General features: G+C 40.3%; 1 protein-coding gene across 2 annotated transcripts in view; it reads left to right on the forward strand.

Moving 5' to 3' along the window:
• Window positions 1-11,721, forward strand: part of LOC103025111 (sodium- and chloride-dependent GABA transporter 2) — a 50,638-nt gene extending 38,917 nt beyond the window's left edge. For both annotated transcript variants that reach the window (XM_022671360.2, XM_049473803.1), the window contains exons 15-16: window positions 1,158-1,304; window positions 7,533-11,721. In XM_022671360.2, the coding sequence (XP_022527081.2) occupies window positions 1,158-1,304; window positions 7,533-7,703 (318 nt within the window). In that variant the 3' untranslated portion in view covers window positions 7,704-11,721. The remainder of the gene's footprint in view (window positions 1-1,157; window positions 1,305-7,532) is intronic.
• Window positions 11,722-19,979: the final 8,258 nt, after the last annotated feature.

Genomic DNA, 19,979 nt, shown 5'->3' on the forward strand with positions numbered 1-19,979 from the left:
ATAAAAAAATAAATATTTAAATTTGCCTAATGGGGGAAACCAGGAAGGACATGCAAGTTCTTTATAGGCATGTCAGTTCACAAAAACACTTATATCCGCCCTTTGTTTGAACAGGAAGTGACCAAAATACTCTAAAACAGGGGCCGGCAATTAAGATTGGCTGTTGGCCAGATATTTTCCAAGCCATTACGTGGTGGGCCACAAAAAAAAAAATATTTTGGAAAATGAAGTGTAATGGGATGGACTGCTAGAGACTAGTAGCTCTGCAGCCCAGAGGGTGGTTGAACCCAATTGCAGAACAGTTGATCTCAAAGCAGGTAAACCCTAGAAAAAAAGGCAAAATAAATAAATAAATAAACACTCCGCTTCTCACGCGGTATCAAACATGTGTCACCAGAGTCAAGGTCCAATACACTACCACTGCCCTGACTAGTGAATTAGTACAGGGCTGGTTAAAAAAAACGCCCTTATAAGGAAATAGGGAGCCCGAAAATACGGCAGAGAGACAGGGGAGGATTGTAAACAAAAGCTTGCCAGAGAAGCACTTTTTTTTACTTTTTTTTCTTCATTATCCTTCATTATAGTACAAACAGCCTCACAGGCCAGATGTTTCATGCTTATTGCTGAGCCCTGCTCTAAACTCTAAAAGTTCTTATTGCAAATTTAAACAACATATTTTACATCACTGATAAAATCTGACAAGAATCTCAAGAAAAGTTTTAATGTTTCACCTTAAAAATGCTCAAAAAACGTGATTTTTCAGCTTGTTGAGCCTACTGCACCTGCGCAGATCTCCAAAGTGAGGGTGGCTTTTCCACTATATCATATTGAGTCTTCTTCTCTGTCTGTAGAAGATGCAAGATGGTGCGGAGCTTCTTCCATAAACAGGTGCCATGATTAGAGTTATGAGAAATTCTATTCATACAGCGGTCAGTGTCCTGTCTCCTCATTATTAAGGTCTCTGGGCCATGTCACCAACATGGTGGCCATCTTGAATGTTGCCATCTTTTATTTTACCAGATAAACACGGTGTCTTGGCTCATTGAATACATTTAGACTCAAATTTTCATAGCTTTCTGATTCACTGTTTTCTTTCGTCATCCCTTTGTTATCTCTCTTTCTCTCTCTCTGTTTCTCTGTATCTGACATTACCATAGGCCACCCTGCTGTATGATCTGAGCAGCAGTGTTCCACTGGGCTCTTCCGTTAACTTTGTACCCAGCTGGGGGTCGACGATAGCTGCTCTGCTGGCTCTCACTCCGATGCTCTGTGTTCCTCTCTTTATCCTGATCTCCCTCAGAAGGGTAAGTGCATCTATCACTCTGCATCACAGATCAAACAGCTGCCCTCCACTGCTGCTGTGTGTCACTCTCTCTCAGATTTCCACTACCTACAGTATGTTAAAACTGGTTTAGGCTGGTCTTTGAAGGTCAAGGTGTTTGGAAAGCAGGTCCTTGAGGTGAAAATGGTTAGGCCCCATCCCCACAAATCAGGATATAAACAAAAATAAAGGTTTTTGTCTGCATTTTGGCCTGTTAAAAAAAAAAAAAAAACTTAGCTTAGTTTGTTAGGAATGAGTCTAAAACATGGACAGTGCCTTCTGTTGTCTCTGCATTCTGAGGATTATTAACATGTTTACATCTTAATTAAATTTGCTCCCAGATTACACAGCAGAGGCAGCAGTATCAATCAATCAATCAATCAATCAGTCTTTATTTATCGGTAACACATTGAGGGTAACCCTCATTTTTAATGCAGCCGAGCACATACAACTTTAAGGGACTGAAAATAAAATAAATGTTAATTAAAATTTAAATCAAGCATTTAATCAGGTGAGCTAAAATGAGCAGCTCCATAAACAAAACAATCAAAATTAAGTGGTAAAAGCATTAGAAAAACAAGCAAACAATTAAGAAAAAATAAAATAATTCAAAATAAAAGGATAAGTGGACAGGCTAAATTGTAATGCAATGAAATAATTAAAGAGATAAAAAAAAAAAAAAAAAAAAAAAAAATATATATATATATATATATATATATATATATATATATATATATATATATATATATATATATATATATATATATAATTGTCACAGTTTAGCCCGTGTCTGTCTCGTTGTGTCTCCCTCTCCTGGTCTATTGTGCTCCTGCCCCTCTGTTTTCCTGTCATGTTTCCCAGCCATGTGCTACTGTTGTGTTTTGGTCCTGTCTCCGCCCTAGCCCCACCCTGTCATTAGTGATTTGTAACCCCGCCCCCTCTTGATTGATCCTCAGGTGTTTCCAGTTTCCTGTTCCCTCCATGTGTATATAAGCCCCTTTGTTTCAAGCCTTCTTTGTCTAGTCTTTTGTTAGTTTGTATGCTGTCTGTGATCAGGTTTGTGTGATTCCTTGCTGTGTGTCTGTCAGGTTGGTTTTTGTTTCTAGAGTTACTGGTTTCTTAGTCTTGATTTATACTTTATTTTCATCTTTGTTATTTTAGTTATTTCAGTCTTGTATTTTTGTCTTGCGTTTACCCGTGTTTATTTTCTGTTTATATTCAGTGAAACTTTGGTTTATTTTGTTTGTTTGTCAGTTTGTTTTAGTTTGTTTAATAAATAAAGTAATTATTCTGCATTTTTGTCCATCCCCGTCTCCCACGTAACATAAGACTAGACCTAAATATGGACATAGCAGAATATATATGCAGAGGTAGGGAGGATTTGGGAGAGGATTGCTGGACTTTTGTGGCACTCAAAGTACTTGAAGAGTACCTGCACAGTACCTCCCTTGTAGGTGATCCATCCTCCCCTGATCCAGCACTACCCGCGGCTTCCGCCGCCTCTGATTCTGCGCTGACCACTGCCACCCCAGTTCGTGTGCCTGGGCTACCCGCCTCTGCTCCTGTGCCTGCTCCCAGATCACGAGCTCCTAGGATCGCCGCGCCTGCTCAAGCTGCACCCGCCGCGCCTGCTCAAGCTGCACCCGCCGCGCCTGCTCAAGCTGCACCCGCCGCGCCTGCTCAAGCTGCACCCGCCGCGCCTGCTCAAGCTGCACCCGCCGCGCCTGCTCAAGCTGCACCCGCCGCGCCTGCTCAAGCTGCACCCGCCGCGCCTGCTCAAGCTGCACCCGCCGCGCCTGCTCAAGCTGCACCCGCCGCGCCTGCTCAAGCTGCACCCGCCGCGCCTGCTCAAGCTGCACCCGCCGCGCCTGCTCAAGCTGCACCCGCCGCGCCTGCTCAAGCTGCACCCGCCGCGCCTGCTCAAGCTGCACCCGCCGCGCCTGCTCAAGCTGCACCCGCCGCGCCTGCTCAAGCTGCACCCGCCGCGCCTGCTCAAGCTGCACCCGCCGCGCCTGCTCAAGCTGCACCCGCCGCGCCTGCTCAAGCTGCACCCGCCGCGCCTGCTCAAGCTGCACCCGCCGCGCCTGCTCAAGCTGCACCCGCCGCGCCTGCTCAAGCTGCACCCGCTGCTCCAGCCTCAGCTCCAGCTCAAGCACCAGCAGCACCCGCTGCTCCAGCCTCAGCTCCAGCTCAAGCACCAGCAGCACCCGCTGCTCCAGCCTCAGCTCCAGCTCAAGCACCAGCAGCACCCGCTGCTCCAGCCTCAGCCTCAGCTCCAGCACCTGCTGCCTCAGCCTCAGCCTCAGCTCCAGCACCTGCTGCCTCAGCCTCAGCCTCAGCTCCAGCACCTGCTGCCTCAGCCTCAGCTCCAGCACCTGCTGCCTCAGCCTCAGCTCCAGCACCTGCTGCCTCAGCTCCAGCACCTGCTGCCTCAGCCTCAGCTCCAGCACCTGCTGCCTCAGCTCCAGCACCTGCTGCCTCAGCCTCAGCTCCAGCACCTGCTGCCTCAGCCTCAGCTCCAGCACCTGCTGCCTCAGCCTCAGCTCCAGCACCTGCTGCCTCAGCCTCAGCTCCAGCACTTGCTGCCTCAGCTCCAGCACCTGCTGCCTCTGCTACAGAACTTGCTCCAGTGCAAGCAGTGCCTGCCACTCTTGTGGTACCCTCTGACCCTGTGCCCGCGGCTCCGGCCGCCTCTGACCCTGTGCCCGCGGCTCCGGCCGCCTCTGACCCTGTGCCCGCGGCTCCGGCCGCCTCTGACCCTGTGCCCGCGGCTCCGGCCGCCTCTGACCCTGTGCCCACTCCCAGAACTTTGTATGCCCCCCGGCCTATCCCCAGGCCTGCTCCCAGGTCACGGGCTCCTAGGCCCGCCCCAAGGCCCCCGGACCTCTGCCCAAGAACTGTGCCCAGGCTGGCCCCTCTAACTACCCCACAGACTTTAGCCAGTCCTGGGCATCCCCAAGTTTTGTTTGTTCCCATGTCTCTCCCTGTCCTGGTCCCAGTGTCTGTGTTTGTTCCCATTCCTGTCCCCGGTGGTTTTTCTGTTCCCATCCCTGTCACCGTATTTGTGTCAGTCCCAGTAAGTGTATTTGTCCCGGTTCCATCGCCCTGTCTTGTCCAGACCCAGTTTGTCCAGCCCAAGTCCTCTGTCCAGTCTAAGCCCCTAGCCCAGTCTATGTTCTTCTCCACAGTCCAGTCTCTGTCCCAGTCTAACGTCCAGCCCCCTGTCCAGTCTCCGTCCCCTGTCCAGTCTTTCGTCCAGTCTCCGTCCCCTGTCCAGTCTTTCGTCCAGTCTCCGTCCCCTGTCCAGTCTTTCGTCCAGTCTCCGTCCCCTGTCCAGTCTTTCGTCCAGTCTCCGTCCCCTGTCCAGTCTTTCGTCCAGTCTCCGTCCCCTGTCCAGTCTTTGTTCATGTCCCCTGCCCTTTCTGCATCCCTGCCCAATGTACAGCCCTCTGTCCAGTCTCAGTTCTCGTCTCCTGTCCAGTCTCTGTTTTTTCCGCCTCCCCAGTCTCCATTCCAGTCCCAGTATGTTTCTCCTGTCTAGTCTCCTGTCTCAGTTCCTGCCCCTGTGTTCTTTCTCTGGTCTTGTCTAGCCTTGTCTTGTTTTTCTGTTCCCTCTCTCTCGGCGCCTCTGGTAGTGGCGCCGTTGAGGGGGGGTAATGTCACAGTTTAGCCCGTGTCTGTCTCGTTGTGTCTCCCTCTCCTGGTCTATTGTGCTCCTGCCCCTCTGTTTTCCTGTCATGTTTCCCAGCCATGTGCTACTGTTGTGTTTTGGTCCTGTCTCCGCCCTAGCCCCACCCTGTCATTAGTGATTTGTAACCCCGCCCCCTCTTGATTGATCCTCAGGTGTTTCCAGTTTCCTGTTCCCTCCATGTGTATATAAGCCCCTTTGTTTCAAGCCTTCTTTGTCTAGTCTTTTGTTAGTTTGTATGCTGTCTGTGATCAGGTTTGTGTGATTCCTTGCTGTGTGTCTGTCAGGTTGGTTTTTGTTTCTAGAGTTACTGGTTTCTTAGTCTTGATTTATACTTTATTTTCATCTTTGTTATTTTAGTTATTTCAGTCTTGTATTTTTGTCTTGCGTTTACCCGTGTTTATTTTCTGTTTATATTCAGTGAAACTTTGGTTTATTTTGTTTGTTTGTCAGTTTGTTTTAGTTTGTTTAATAAATAAAGTAATTATTCTGCATTTTTGTCCATCCCCGTCTCCCACGTAACAATAATAATAAAAGGATAAAGTAAATAAAATAAAAAGGTAAGGGGCCAAAAGTAAAACAAGGAAAAAAAAAAGACAGAATGAATAAAATAAATGAAATACATAAAAAGGCTAAAGGTCAAACAGAAAATTAGATGAATAAAAAGTCAAAATAAATAAAAGAAAAAAAGAAAAACTCAACTAAAACAGGCTGTCAGAAGGTGCTTAGGAACTAAAAGTTTAAAATGAGTTAGTGACACCAGTGAGCTGAGTTTTAGAGTTTCCTGTAGTGAATTCCAGCTCGCTGGTGCTCTGTAGCTAAAAGCAGATTTTCCCAGTTCAGTAAAAACTCTGGGAACCTGACCGGTAATCCAGTCCGTAGAGTATGCTTTGTACAAATTGCCCTCTACTATTCTAGCTTGTTCTTTTTTGCGGTTTTAGGTGGTATTGTATTTCTGTGTGGATACAATTTTTTTGAAAAAAAAAAAAGCTTTTTTTTTAAATATCTGAATTTGTGTGGATGAGGCCTTAGTTAGGATAATGGATTGTCCTAATTAACATGAGTGTGCACCTCCATCTTAATTGTCAGATAATTATCAGTGTGTTCTGTGTGTTTTGTATTTGTGGTTAGATGTTTAAGATTAAACTTACAGTGTAGGTTAGACCGCCAACAGTCTATTTACCCGACTGACTACATCATAAATAGCAATGGTGCTTGTGAATATACTGTATATATGTTAATGTGTATGATGGTCTAAAAATTAGGTTTGTTCAGATACATCTTGGCAATGGAAAACACAGGTGTGCCACTTATTGACTAATACCACCCAGACCAGGGGTGTCCAAACTACGGCCCGCAGCCATTTGCGGCCCATTTCCTCTTTTGGAGCGGCCTGCGAGGTATTTTAGAAATAGAATGAAAGTTGGCCCGCTGTTAAGCAGGTTTTTATAATGTGAGACTCAAAGTTTGAACGATAGGTGTCAGAAACGGGCCAAAGAGTCTAAAAGCGGAGAGAGTGCGCATTTCTAGCGCAGAAAAACGGGCCAAAGAGTCTAAAAGTGGAGAGAGTGTTCAGTTGTTCCGCAGAAAAAGGGCAAATAAGTCTAAAAGTTCCCGTAATTAAGGAGTTTAATATTAAGAGACATCATGAAATGAAACATTAATTTGAAAAATCTTAGTTTACAAAACACTGTCAAAGATAAAAATAGTAAGTCAAAGGTAAAGTAAGTAAAAGGGTGTGTAAATGAAAGTAATCTGGAAAATGTATTATTTAAAGTATATTTCATTATTTGTTTTATTACAGAGTCTTTGGCCCGTGTCTCCTTCTGGTCCCCAACAAAAAAAGTTAAGACACCCCTGACCTAGACAGATATCAAAAGTCAGACGTTCATTGCTATCTTGGCAATTAATTGTTTTAATACAGGCACATGCCCAAGGTGCTTAAACCCCCACTTGTTGTCCATGCACACATGGACACTGTGCCATTGAAATAGCTAAATCTGCCAAAGTCAGACTGTAACGGGCCCTTAAAGGGAATGGCAAGTGACATGCTGATTGGTTTATTGAACATTATGCCCAAAACCCACTCATGATTAATTAATACACATGAGTTACCACCAAGTGTACATTTCCCGTGGTTACGATAGCAAAAGACAGCTCCCATTGTATCCCATATTGACAGCACAGACTTCTGTTAGCTGATGTATTAGAGCTGAGGATCTAACGCTTTCCTCCGAGTGTCCTGGCTACCTAGTGATCCTGAATCAGGGGCAGTTGTAAAGGAGGCAAAGTCTGACTTCACATGTAGAGTATCAGAGGAGGCATGCACTTATCCTCACCTTCCTAGTGTTGGGTACATTACTAGTGATATTTGAAGTTCATTTAAATAGGGATTGGGTAATAGGCCTTTCAAATAAGGTAGAAAATACGGTAAAATTTGAAATAAATTATTTAAAAAATAAAGTTTAAGTATTTCTCTTTCTATTTCTCACCAAATATCTTCTCCACCCTATCATTCTACAGGGTTCTGGTCAGTTCACCCCATCTCCTGACCTGCAACAAGCCAAACCTCTCAAGCCTCGGCTCACCATGTGCGGCAAAGTCATCGTTAAACGCCAGCGGCTTGTCCACAGAGCGTCGGATACAAGCAGAAAGGCAGAAAAAGCCCCTACAGAAGACACCAACGAGGTGTAACAAGCCAGGAGGCGTGTCCAGAAACCTTTTAGCCTCACTGTGCATGGGTTATACAGAATACCTGCATTGAAAGGAAGACCAGTCTCAAACTGAGACCATCTCTACAGCTAAAACTTAAAAAAATGCCAAAAAAAACTTTGGACATGCAGCAAACAGACTCTGATCCTAGATCAGTGGTCCTTACTATGTTTTACAGTGAGTGTAGCCTCAACCTCAACCTCTTCCTCATCTGGGAGGAAAAGGAATTTCTAATTATTATCTGATGTATGTCTATGACGGGGCTATAGAATGACTAAAGCTGATTGGAGAGCCATGTTTAAAACTCTTCTTCTTTCCTTTCTAACTTGCTCTAAATATTCATTTCTACTTTCCTTTTTATCTAAAAATAGGTTTAAGGTTGACCATCATATCCCATCTCCTCCTATTCCTCCCTCATATTTCAGTTCATCAATGGAAAGTTTGGTCTTTTAGTTAAAAGTTCTCAATGGGCTCCAGTACCAAGTATTGGAAACACTCAAACACTTATCCACTCAAAAATCTATTCATAATAGGATTACTGCAGTTATCTGATGAGTTGAGTATGTCTAGTAGTGTTAATTTAAACAGCATACAGCATTCTCCTATCTCCTTAGATTAAAGAAAGGTCTAAAATCTGATTGAAACAATCTGATAAAAAGAGGAAAATGTAAAGGATAAATAAGCAGCAACCTCAAGAAATAAAATGAATTAACAGGTGTCCCAATACTTTTGTCCATATGTTGTATAATCAAGCAATAATACAGGAGCAGGGGCGGGTGCTATAACATTTTGGCATAGAGATATTGGCACTGGTTTGTGGTTCAGGGAGCATGAGATCATCATTTTCACACATGGATTGTTCACCACAGAGTCCAGATCTTAACCTCATGGAGAAGGCTTTGTGCAGCAGTCAGACTCTACCATCATCAATGCTGCAAGATCTTGGTGAAAAATTGCCACAATGCCACAGTGAAAAAAATGCATGCTGCAATCAAAGCTAAAGATGGTCCAACCAAATATTACAGTTTGTAATACTGTCACATGGAGGAGGAGGCCTGATGCAAATGCAAGTCGGTTTTATTTGACATAATAAGACAAACCAAAAACTAGTTCAAAAAAATAAACACCAAGACTATAAAACAAAAACGATAAAACTAATGATTAAACCAGTTCAAAACAAACAGAGAAGTGAAATAAACTAACAAAGAATCAAACAATATAAAGAAAACAAACCAGAACTCCATAGACAAGACGTAGATTAACATACAGACACGGTTGAACAGGACAGCATCAAACAAAAAGCACGACAGAGAACAAAGAAGCACATGGGGTATTTATATTCAGGCACACACTAGGGACACCTGTGGGCGGGGCTAAGGCGGAGATAGGACAACAGACAGGGAACACAGACAGGAAAACAGAGGGCAGAAGCACATTGAACCAAAAGAGGGGAAAACACAGGACAAGGCTAAGGTGTGACAAATACAGTGTGTTTTTTGGTGCCAACCCTTTTTTTGGCCAGGCAGTTTATATTGATTGATAATATTGGATTTATTCAAATTAAAGTAAAAATAAAATTACATATAGGTAAGTAAAACTATACGCAAAACTTTATGTAAACTAAAGGAATTCTAACAAACTAAAGTGTTCTAACAAATAAAACTAAAATAATAAATAAAGGTACAGTGTGAAGGCACCGTGAAGTTTATGAGTCAGTAGTTAACTAAGCATCATTTGCTTCTAAAAAGGACTATACTTTATTCTTAGAGCACCTTGCTTTATCCAAGGCTTCAAAATTGTTGTCCAAACATTTAGGCCATTTGAGGAATTGTTGACCATTAGATGAACAACATTATATTGTTCTAAAGTTCTTTCATATATGATAATTGCATTTAGAAAAACATTGGTTGATTTAATTTGTTTACTTTGTAAATTAAGATTTTGCTAATTATTAAACATTAAGGGAAGGTACGCTTAGTGTTAGTGTCTGTACTTCCATATTGTAGGGGTGGGCGATATGGCCCTAAAATAATATCACAATATTTCATGGTATTTTCGCGATAATGATACTCTTGGCGATATGAAAAGGTAAAAAAAAAAAAATGTAAAAAAAAATACATTATATACTGCAAGAAAAAAAATAAATATTACATACAATGTAATATTGCACACGCCTAAGTGAGATATTTAAAAATACAAGAATTTTATCAGATTTGTAACAGAAGTCAGTGATCCAAAATGTCATGATAGTAATTATAATGCACTTCAAATATCTCCATATATCCAGGATTAAAGTAAAATAAATGATACTGGACAGATTTAATCTGTCTCTAGTAGATATATAATGGGAAATGGGATGGGTGACATGGCACGATATTTTAAGGTATTATATCGTTCACGATGTTTAAAAATTTTGACGATATTTTTGTGTATGATACTATATGGTACATCCCTATCTATTTGGAAGAAGAATGGTCTGATATGCAAAAAGAATGAATATTTTTGAATTGCAAGTTGCGAGTTCAATTCCACTCCTTGTAATTCCAATTTAAATTCAATTTTACATCATGTAGGGTTCAAATATAAATTCAAATTCAATAAATTGAATTATTTTCTGAAATTAAGTAAATTCTAAATTTTGAACAGCCCTAATGTACAGTAAGCACACAGTATCAGATGTTGGTATTTGAAGCCTTGTTTGCGATTAAGAATACGAGTAAGTAAGCATGGTATTAGATAGATATCAAAAACCCGTATCAGTATTCAACCAGGTACTTTTCATGCAATAACAGCACTCAAAAAAAACTTTTCAGCCAATCTCATTGCAGGCAGAGCCATATCTAACTGTGGTATAGTATTCACTATAGAAAAAGACAAACTAAGATCTGAGTCTGAGGTTAAACTCTATGGATGAGTGTAAACTGGCTCGTTGGTAAGCATAAGGCTTATGTTGGCCATTTTATTTCTTGTTTTATCTTCTTTGTAACGTAAATTTGTAAGGTTTTTTAATTTTTATTCTGTCCTTCTGCTGTTGCTTCTCCACACCAGCTCCAGATAATACAACTCAGAGAAGTGTCTGAATGTGCTGATAATCCGGGTATCAGTGAGTCAGCCACAGCGACTGTGATGATGTGTTGATTTCCTCTCCTGAGACAGTTCAATAATCACATGTTAAATTAACATTGAACAACACAGTTTGTTGTCTGAGCCAAGATTGAGTACAGCTTATTACATTCATTTTTAGATAGCTAGTGTTGTAATAGGAAGTATCCATACCCAATACTAGTTACCCAGATAACAAGAGCATGTGGGGTCTGTATGGGTAGCTCAGCTGGGCTTAAAAAAGTTTTTATTTGTTTTATTTTTTACAGTTTCCAGGTTTGCTTATTGTATGGGTGTCAGTGTTATGCTATATGGGGGTCAGTGATGGATGGACCAGGAGGATGTATTGTAATATTCAATGATTTTTGTGTTTTGTGGATTATCTTTTATTACAAATATATTTTCATGTTCAGTTATATATTGGAAGAAATGTCCTGTTGTATTTTTTTTTTTTTAATTTTCTCATATTCGTCTCATATGGAATCATGTCATTTTACATCTCACATTATAAACTGTTTGTAAAAAGTTTGGGAACTGGTCAATGCTCTTTATGAATATTAATTACACTGTCATCTCTGGAAAACCAGCAGCAGACTAGTACAGACATTCTACCTACAGTGACGTGTTAAAAATCATGAGACAGGAACTAAACTGCGAAACATAAACAAAAAGTCTCTAAAATCTAGTTTAAATATCTGAAATAAAAACTTAATTCTACTTTATATTTTCCTGTTTACTGGCTCAATAGCAATATAGCACCTCACAACTTCTACAGGTGTGGTCGTTTTCAAGCCATTCGCTGATGGAACGCTTTATGACATTTTACATATAGCTGTCCTGTGATTTTTGGCATGTCAGTGTATTTATCATATTTTATATAAATAAATAAATAATCTTTTCTATGTGGTTTATTCATCATATTTAAATATTGTTTAAAAAGAAAATCTTACATGTTCACTCTAAATTAAGGCTTTCACGTCTGAACATTCAGAACTTCCTGTGACAACTTCCTGTTTATAGAAATGCAGTATAATTAGAATTTTGAGAAAATTAGTATTATGCATATCAAAGAAAATTAAGAAATCTTGTATCTCCATTTTTGATGTTTTTCATGTTTAAAAGAAGTCAAAAAATATGATGCACATAAGGAATCACATATTAATTAATTAATGTGTAAAAAAAAACAAAATACTCTTATCTGGGGAGCTGTTAACTTGTGGTTTTTGAGGCTGGTAACTCTGATGAATGTATTCTGTGCAAAAGAGGTAACTCTTGCTCTTTCTTTCCTGATGAGAGCCAGTTTCATTATAAAGTTTTTATGGTCTTTGTAACTGCACTTGTGGATACTTTTAAAGTTCATGAAATTTTCAGATTGACTGAACTTTATTTCTTAAAGTATTTTGTATGTGCTTAGTTGAGTAGTTTTTGCCATAATATGATTTAAAACATTACTCAAATAGAGCTATTTACTGTATACCAACTCTACCTCTTCACAGCTTTACAACGGATGATCTCAAACACATTAAGAGGCAAGAAATTCAAGTAATTAACTCTTGACAAGTTCAGCACAGCTGTTAACTGAAAGCCTGAATTTCTAGTGACTCTTCCTCATAAAGCTGACTGAGAAAATCCAAAAAGTTGTCATCTAAACAAAAATATAAAACATATTCTGGTTGGTTTAACACGTTTTTTTTTTTTTTTATAAATTACATGATTTCAATTATGTTTCTTATAGTTTGGATGACTTAAGTATTAATCTACAATGCAGAACTTTTTAAAATAATGGAAAAAAAAAACTTTTCACTGGTACAGTATGTCTAAACTACCACAGAATCTCCACAGAGATGAACAGATGAGATGAACAGATCTTCTGTCCTCCTGTATTTGTTTTTCACTCTCTCCATCACAGCTCGCCCTTTAATCACACCAGTCCATCTGCCTCACTCATCCGTGTAATCCGAACCGGCATTCAATTAACAGACCATTTCACCTGCTGCCCCCGGGGCCCCAGCTGCCCCCCACGGTGGCAGAGGGAGGGCTTTATAGAGGGGTTTCATTGGTAAAACATCCTTTACTATAAATGAACATTACAGATTTAACCAAGTACAGCATACAGTACTGGTCCAGTACAGGCCAAAAGTTTGGACACACCTTCTCTTTTTCAATGCGTTTTCTTTTTTTTATGACTATTTACATTGTAGATTCTCACTGAAGGCATCAAAACTATTAATGAACACATGTGGAGTTTTATACTTAACAAAAAAAGATGAAATTAAAAAAAATATATTTTAGTTTCTTAAAAATAGCCACCCTTTGCTCTGATTACTGCTTTGCACACTCTTGGCATCATTCTCTCAATGAGCTACAAGAGGTAGAGTCACCTGAAATGGTTTTCCAACAGTCTTGAAGGAAGGAGTTCCCAGAGGTGTTTATTAGCACTTGTTGCCCCTTTGCCTTCTTCACTCTGTGGTCCAGTTTACCCCAAACCATCTCTGATTGGGTTCAGGTCCGATGACTGTAGAGGCCAGGTCGGTAAACTTATGCATTTGATGAAAGCATAATATTAATGTACTTTTAATATATTTTGGGTAAGTACATAAATCTGTTCTATTTTGACAGAATACAAAGCATACTGCAGCATTTATGCTCTTTTCTAGATCAGATAAACCATCAGACTCAACCAAAAACATACCTTATGCCGGTAAAAGGCTACACTAGTAAAACATCTTGACCAGCTTAACCAGCTTGTTCTCTTCATCATGGTTAAATGTACATTTATATGGTCATTTTAGCATTAAAGAGTCAGTGTAGAGCCTGTATCTGCAGTAAAAACTGACTTTCTGTAAAACAAAGAGAGAGTAAAAAGCTGTATGGTTTATATATTCACAGCCTCAGAGCACAGCGAAGGGAAAAACATGCCCAGGGTATCCATAAGTTAGAGCACGATGGCTTCACGTCAAAAAAAAACAAAAAACATTTGATTTGTAGCAGTTGGTGTTTTTCTCCCATCAGCCGGCTGCTTTGAAAATGTGAACGCTGCAGCCTTGATCTCTTTCCCTCTTTCAGTCTCATTACGAGCCTCTGATTCTCTATTAAATGAGAAATGTGGATTGGAATCCGTGATTCAAAGGCCGATGACTTTAGAATGCATACGTGGGCCGGGCTCGGCCTCGGCCCGGCGGCGCAGTGATTCAGGCTGTAATGCTGTGTGAGAATGGTTATCAGTGGATATAGACCGCTCTATAGTTCTCATTAAGCTCAGGCTGCCGGCTTATACATCTTCATTACGGCCGCGCTTTGGAAATGGTCTCCACACATGAAAGGGGAGCAATTGTGAAGAAATTTAACACGTCTCTGTCCCTGAAGACACGAAGATCGTTGGCTGTTACACCAGACAGGAGCTGAACTACTGGTGTAATGTTGCATTAGCCATCCTGTTCCTAAGCAGTATATTGTTAGGGCCTATTCATAGTGAGTCCTACTATTATTTTACTATGGACAAAAGGTGTATTACTATGCACATCAGGTATATTAATGAATCCACTGGTACTTTTCTTCTGCAAATTCTTAAACATTCTGTATGTATGATGCACGGTAAGTCTACCACTCATGCAGCCGTCTGCCAATGGTGCTGGCACTAACATTTTAACATTAATTTGATTAACAGGACTCGTAACTAAATGATGGCATCACTGCTCACTAAATGTCTACAATTGTGGCCGTTGGGTCACTCTGCACATGGCGGACAATCGGTTAGTCCTCCCATTCCATGGATTGTGTAGGTCTCCTTCATACTGCTATTCATTTGTGCTGTTAGTGCTTGTTACTTTCTTCCCACTGCCACCAAGTTTCACCAAGATTCTTAAGCATTGTGTTTGTATAATGGTAAGTCTACCACTGAAGCTTGTTAGTGGAAAATTATTTAAGAAAAGTCTTAAATTAAAAAGAAATGTATTACTGTTGAAGTTGGATAGCCTGTTACCCTCACAACTTCTTTTGAGCTAAGCTAACATTTGTTCATTTAATTGAGTTTACCTTTTCACACATACTAAATATACTCAGATGTAGGACCATTTTAAAAATTATTTCTTTTTACTAGTAAGTATCAAACGTGAGTAACTCCATGACAGTTTGGCATGACACCATTAAAGTCTTTGGGATCATTGATGTAGTGTTACGTTGTTGTAATGGTCTGTGTGCGTGTAATCACATGTCATGCAGCCGTCTGCCAATGGTGCTGGCACTAACAGGACTCATTGATCATTGCTCACTAAATGTCCATAATTATGGTTGTTGGTTCACTGCACATGGCGGAAAATGTTGGTTGTCCCTCTCTGTGGTTTGTGTAGGTCTCTCAGGTCTTAATGCTGCTAGTGCTTACATTTTTCTACCTATTGTCGCCAAGTTTCACCAAGATTCTTAAGCGTTCTGTTTGTATGTGGTCTATGGACATGAAAAGTCAGATGCAGGACCATCTTAAAAATCGTTATTCTCACTAGTAGGCACTAAAAGTGTGCACTATAGACTGCACTGCCAGCTCACTCACAGCTGGACGCTTTCCTACCCGAGGCCTGACTAACGCTGAGAAATTGGAATTCTCCTGAACGAGCCCCCTCGGAGAGACTTTTGCTGAAGAAGCGGATTTTCTGAAGGGTGAGTCGTATATCAGGTGGGTCGTACATCAAAGCATCGAACGTGACCACCCTCTCGCTAACCTTGCTCTCGTTCTTTCTCTCTCTCCCTTTCGCTTACTCTCTCACTGCAGATGGCTTCATTACTGTACCGGATTTACAGCACTTGTCCAAGCATTAATAAATAAAATTTAAGCAAGAATATGAGACTGTGATCTACAGTATGCACAACAGTGAACTGTAGGGACCAGTGCATTGCAATTACCCAGGCATTGATTAAATTAGCCTCTAACCATGACCTGAATTAGCTCACAGATCCAAAGAGGAGCCAAGAACAGCAGACGTGAGGGTGAATTAGGTGAATATGTGCAATCATTTCACTGTACATGACATGAAATTATAATAATGATAAAAGACAGGGGTGTCCAAACTTTTTTTTGTTGGGGGCCAGAAGGAGAAATATATTTGAAGTCACGGGCCACACTCTGTAATAAAACAAATAATGAAATATACCATTTTAAGTAATACATTTTCCTGATTACTTTCATTTACACATCATTTTACTTGACTTACTATCTTTATCTTTGACAGTGTTGTGTAAACTAAGATTTTTCAAATTAATGTTTCATTTCATGATGTCTCTTTATATTAAACTCCTTAATTACGCCAACTTTTAGACTCATTTGCCCTTTTTCTGCAGAACAACTGAACACCCTCTACACTTTTAGACTCTTTGGTCCGTTTTTTTGTGCTAGAAATGCGCACCCTCTCCGCTTTTAGACTCTTTTGCCCGTTTTTCTGCGCTAGAAATGTGCATCCTCTCCGCTTTTAGACTCTTTGGCTTGTTTCTGACACCTAGCATCCGAACTTTGAATCTCGCATTATAAAAACCTGCTTAACAGCGGGCCAACTTTCATTCTATTTCTAAAATACCTCACAGGCCGCTCCAAAAAAGGAAACGGGACGCAAATGGCCCGCGGGCCGTAGTTTGGACACCCCTGATATAAGATATAAGAATGTACTGCACATTCACACATATCTGTACTAGGATATGAATTGATATATCAGAGCAAATATATATAAATATTTCAGTTTATTAGCAAAGTTATAGCTGAAATTATACTCATAAAATGATTCCATTCATAATATGATGGGACAGAAAGTAGCACTGTGTCCCATGAATTTCCAATAGAAGCAAAACAGCATTTAAGAGAAACCAGCGGACATGTATTTCATGCATTTTCTTTATAATACTGTGTTAAATGCACTGCATGTCTATTTGTGGAAACCCCTTTTACCCCTTCTATTTCAGGTTACACTCATTGCTGACACAGATACAGAGAATTAATGCCAGTAGATAATAACACCAAGCCCAAGCGGACAATGGAATGTGTGTGTGGTAAATATCCATCACTTACTGGAAAACCAATGAAGTGTGATGTAATATGTCATTGACATACTTACAGGAATCAGAGACCCATTTTTAGCTGTATGACGCAATGGCTAATCATTTTAGTTTATAGTTCAGTCCCTCCTAATGAATCTATTGGCCATAAATTTAATGTAATGTAATCTAATAAATGTTATACTGTACAATGACCTTCATACCACATAAATCCTTTGTATTGGACCATTATGTACTGATATTCAGGTTATGTACTTATATTCAGGTTATGTACTTATATTCAGGTCATTTACTGATATTCAGGTTATGTACTGATATTCAGGTTATGTACTGATATTCAGGTTATGTACTTATATTCAGGTTATGTACTGATATTCGGGTTATTTACTGGTATTCAGGTTATGTACTGATATTTAGGTTATGTACTGATATTCAGGTTATTTACTGATATTTAGGTTATGTACTGATATTCAGGTTATATACTGGTATTCAGGTTATGTACTGATATTCAGGTTATATACTGGTATTCAGGTTATGTACTGATATTTAGGTTATGTACTGATATTCAGGTTATTTACTGATATTTAGGTTATGTACTGATATTCAGTACTTATCTAAATATTTGTACACACCCCTTGTAATGAATTCATTAGGCTACTTGCAGTTCCACCCATTGCTGACACAGATGTGCAAATGCACACACATTTTTTTTCTGAAGCAAAAATTCCAGATGTTGGCTAGATGGGTATAAAGCCTTCAGTATTGATCTGTGGTGCAGTGGAACTGTGTTCTTTGGAATGATATGGTTAAATCCACTGTTTTTGGTACAAGTTGAACAGTTGCGATTGAGTTTAAGTGGAAATCATCCAACATTCAACATCTACAACATCTATAACACTCTTGTGGCAAAATGCAATCAAATCAGAACAGCAATGCTCCAAAAACCAAGAAGAAAGCTAATCTTGTTTTCAATAAAAAGTAAGATAAAATCATTTTGAAACAATGAATGAGTTGGTGTCCCAAACATTCATCCATAAAGCCTGTTACATGTATTTAATGATTTTGTAGAAGGATATGTGTGTACTGAGTAGGGTACTTTATATTTTCTACGAACTGCCACGGTTCGGTTCAGGCAAACGCATGCAGAATACACGGTACACAGGCAGTCTATAGGAGACGTGTGGAACCAATGGACACAACCAGGAAAGTGTAGCTGCTGCACTGTTGCTATTAGCAACTCGCTACTGACTTAGACCATAGCCTGCACTGAGACGTTTAGCTCTGACTGGAAGTTGAAGCACACAAGTATAGAGCGCGTGCAGAAACCAGGTTCATTTACACTGTCCACACACCATCACGTCGCTTTCCAATGTGAATGCAGGGTTAGGCGCTCGTACTCACTCACTCTCGCTCTCTCTCTCTTTCGCTTGTGCTGCCTGTCAGTCTGTCTCTCTCTCTCTCCTTTGCTCGCGCTGCCTGTCTGTCTGTCTGTCTCTTTATCTCTCTTTTTTTGTCAAATACCAAGAGAATTTGACAACTTTCCTAGGAGAAGTTTGCTCCTACCAAAAATTGAACATATTGAAGAAATTTTAAGAAGGCCACAGCTAATTTATTGGCCTAAAATAGGGGGCGCTGTGGAGTCCTCTAGCTACTTATGAAAAAACAACTAAATATTTCTTAATCATTTTGAGGCCTTATTGAATTTGCCAATTGACAAGAGTTTTCAAGCATTCCATAAATGTCATATAAAATAGAGCTGATAAAACACAAATATACGAAATTCCAATTTTAGATCAAAGGACAGCCTATGCCAAATAGGCCTGTAAAGTTTTTCACAGTTTTTGAACATCATAACCCCCCCCCCCACCCCCCCACCCCCCGAAAAAACCACGGGAACTTTATATTTTGTGACTTCCAGTCAAACTGGCCGACTTCCTGTTGGACTGAGTCAAATAAAACCAAGTGATCATAGTTCTTAATGAGAAGGTTAATGAGCGTACCAAAGATGGTGCATATTAGACAAATTTTATCTCTGCCAATGCCGACGTTTAGGGGCGCTGTGGAGCTCCTGAACCACACCCAAGCCCAGACTCTATGGAACTTGTAAATTTTCACCAAGTTGTAGGCCTGTTCGAGTATAAAAAATGCCTCAAATATGGGCAAAAGTGTCCAGAAGCGTAATAATGAACAGACAAAAATGCTGTATCTTCCATTACCCTGGCAACATCTCCACTGTCAGCATTATTAGAGCAGACTGAGGGACTAATAATAAGTAGATTGAAGCTCAGGACCAATGAAGAAGCGGTGGAGTGACAGATAAGAGCGCACTGCATGAATAAAAATGAAGAGAAGTTGAGAGAAAGAATGCGACTGTGTGGAGAATAGATGGAGGAACGCCTCTGTACTGCAGGAGCTCTGACACTTCTTTCACTCTACAGCAACATTAGAAATTATAATCTGTTTTTTTTTTGCCTCTTACCATTAAAGCTAAATAACAATGTACTGACCTGTGGGATACAGTATGTGTGTGATGCCTCTTCATTGAATATGGATGCTGCTGGTCACAATCATTACTATCCACTGCACTGTCCACTGTAGGTGGTAATGACTAGTATTCCTTGTATACACATGACAGTGTGGATCAGGGGATGTTTCATCCATCTGGCACCCACTATTAGGCCTCACTCACAGCTGGATACGAAATAATTATAATTCATGTCACCTTACCATGTGCATGTTAGTCAGTGTTTAATTATTCTTACTCACAAGATATTACCTTACAACTTATACAGGCTTGGGTGGGTGTTTCAAAGCTGTTTCAAAGCTAATGCAACTCTGTATCATTAGTATATTTAAGCAATAATACATGAGAGGGACTGCAGTGCCAATGTTACACATTATAGCAACAAACCTCGAGTGTATCATTGCGATTATACCACAGTTCCTTTTTCACTGTTTATTGAAAGATTCTGAGTGTAAGAAGACGAGAAAATAAGATCTGGTTGGTTATAAACACTCTGCGAGTTAAAATAGTTCCATTGCTGTGCTGTTTGTAGCTGCGCTGTTTGGCTTGTAAGCGCTGCATTGTTGCTTGGTTAACTGTATGTGGTGGAGTAATAC

Source organism: Astyanax mexicanus, chromosome 2, assembly GCF_023375975.1.
Source record: "Astyanax mexicanus isolate ESR-SI-001 chromosome 2, AstMex3_surface, whole genome shotgun sequence".
Classification (NCBI taxonomy): Eukaryota; Metazoa; Chordata; class Actinopteri; order Characiformes; family Acestrorhamphidae; genus Astyanax; species Astyanax mexicanus.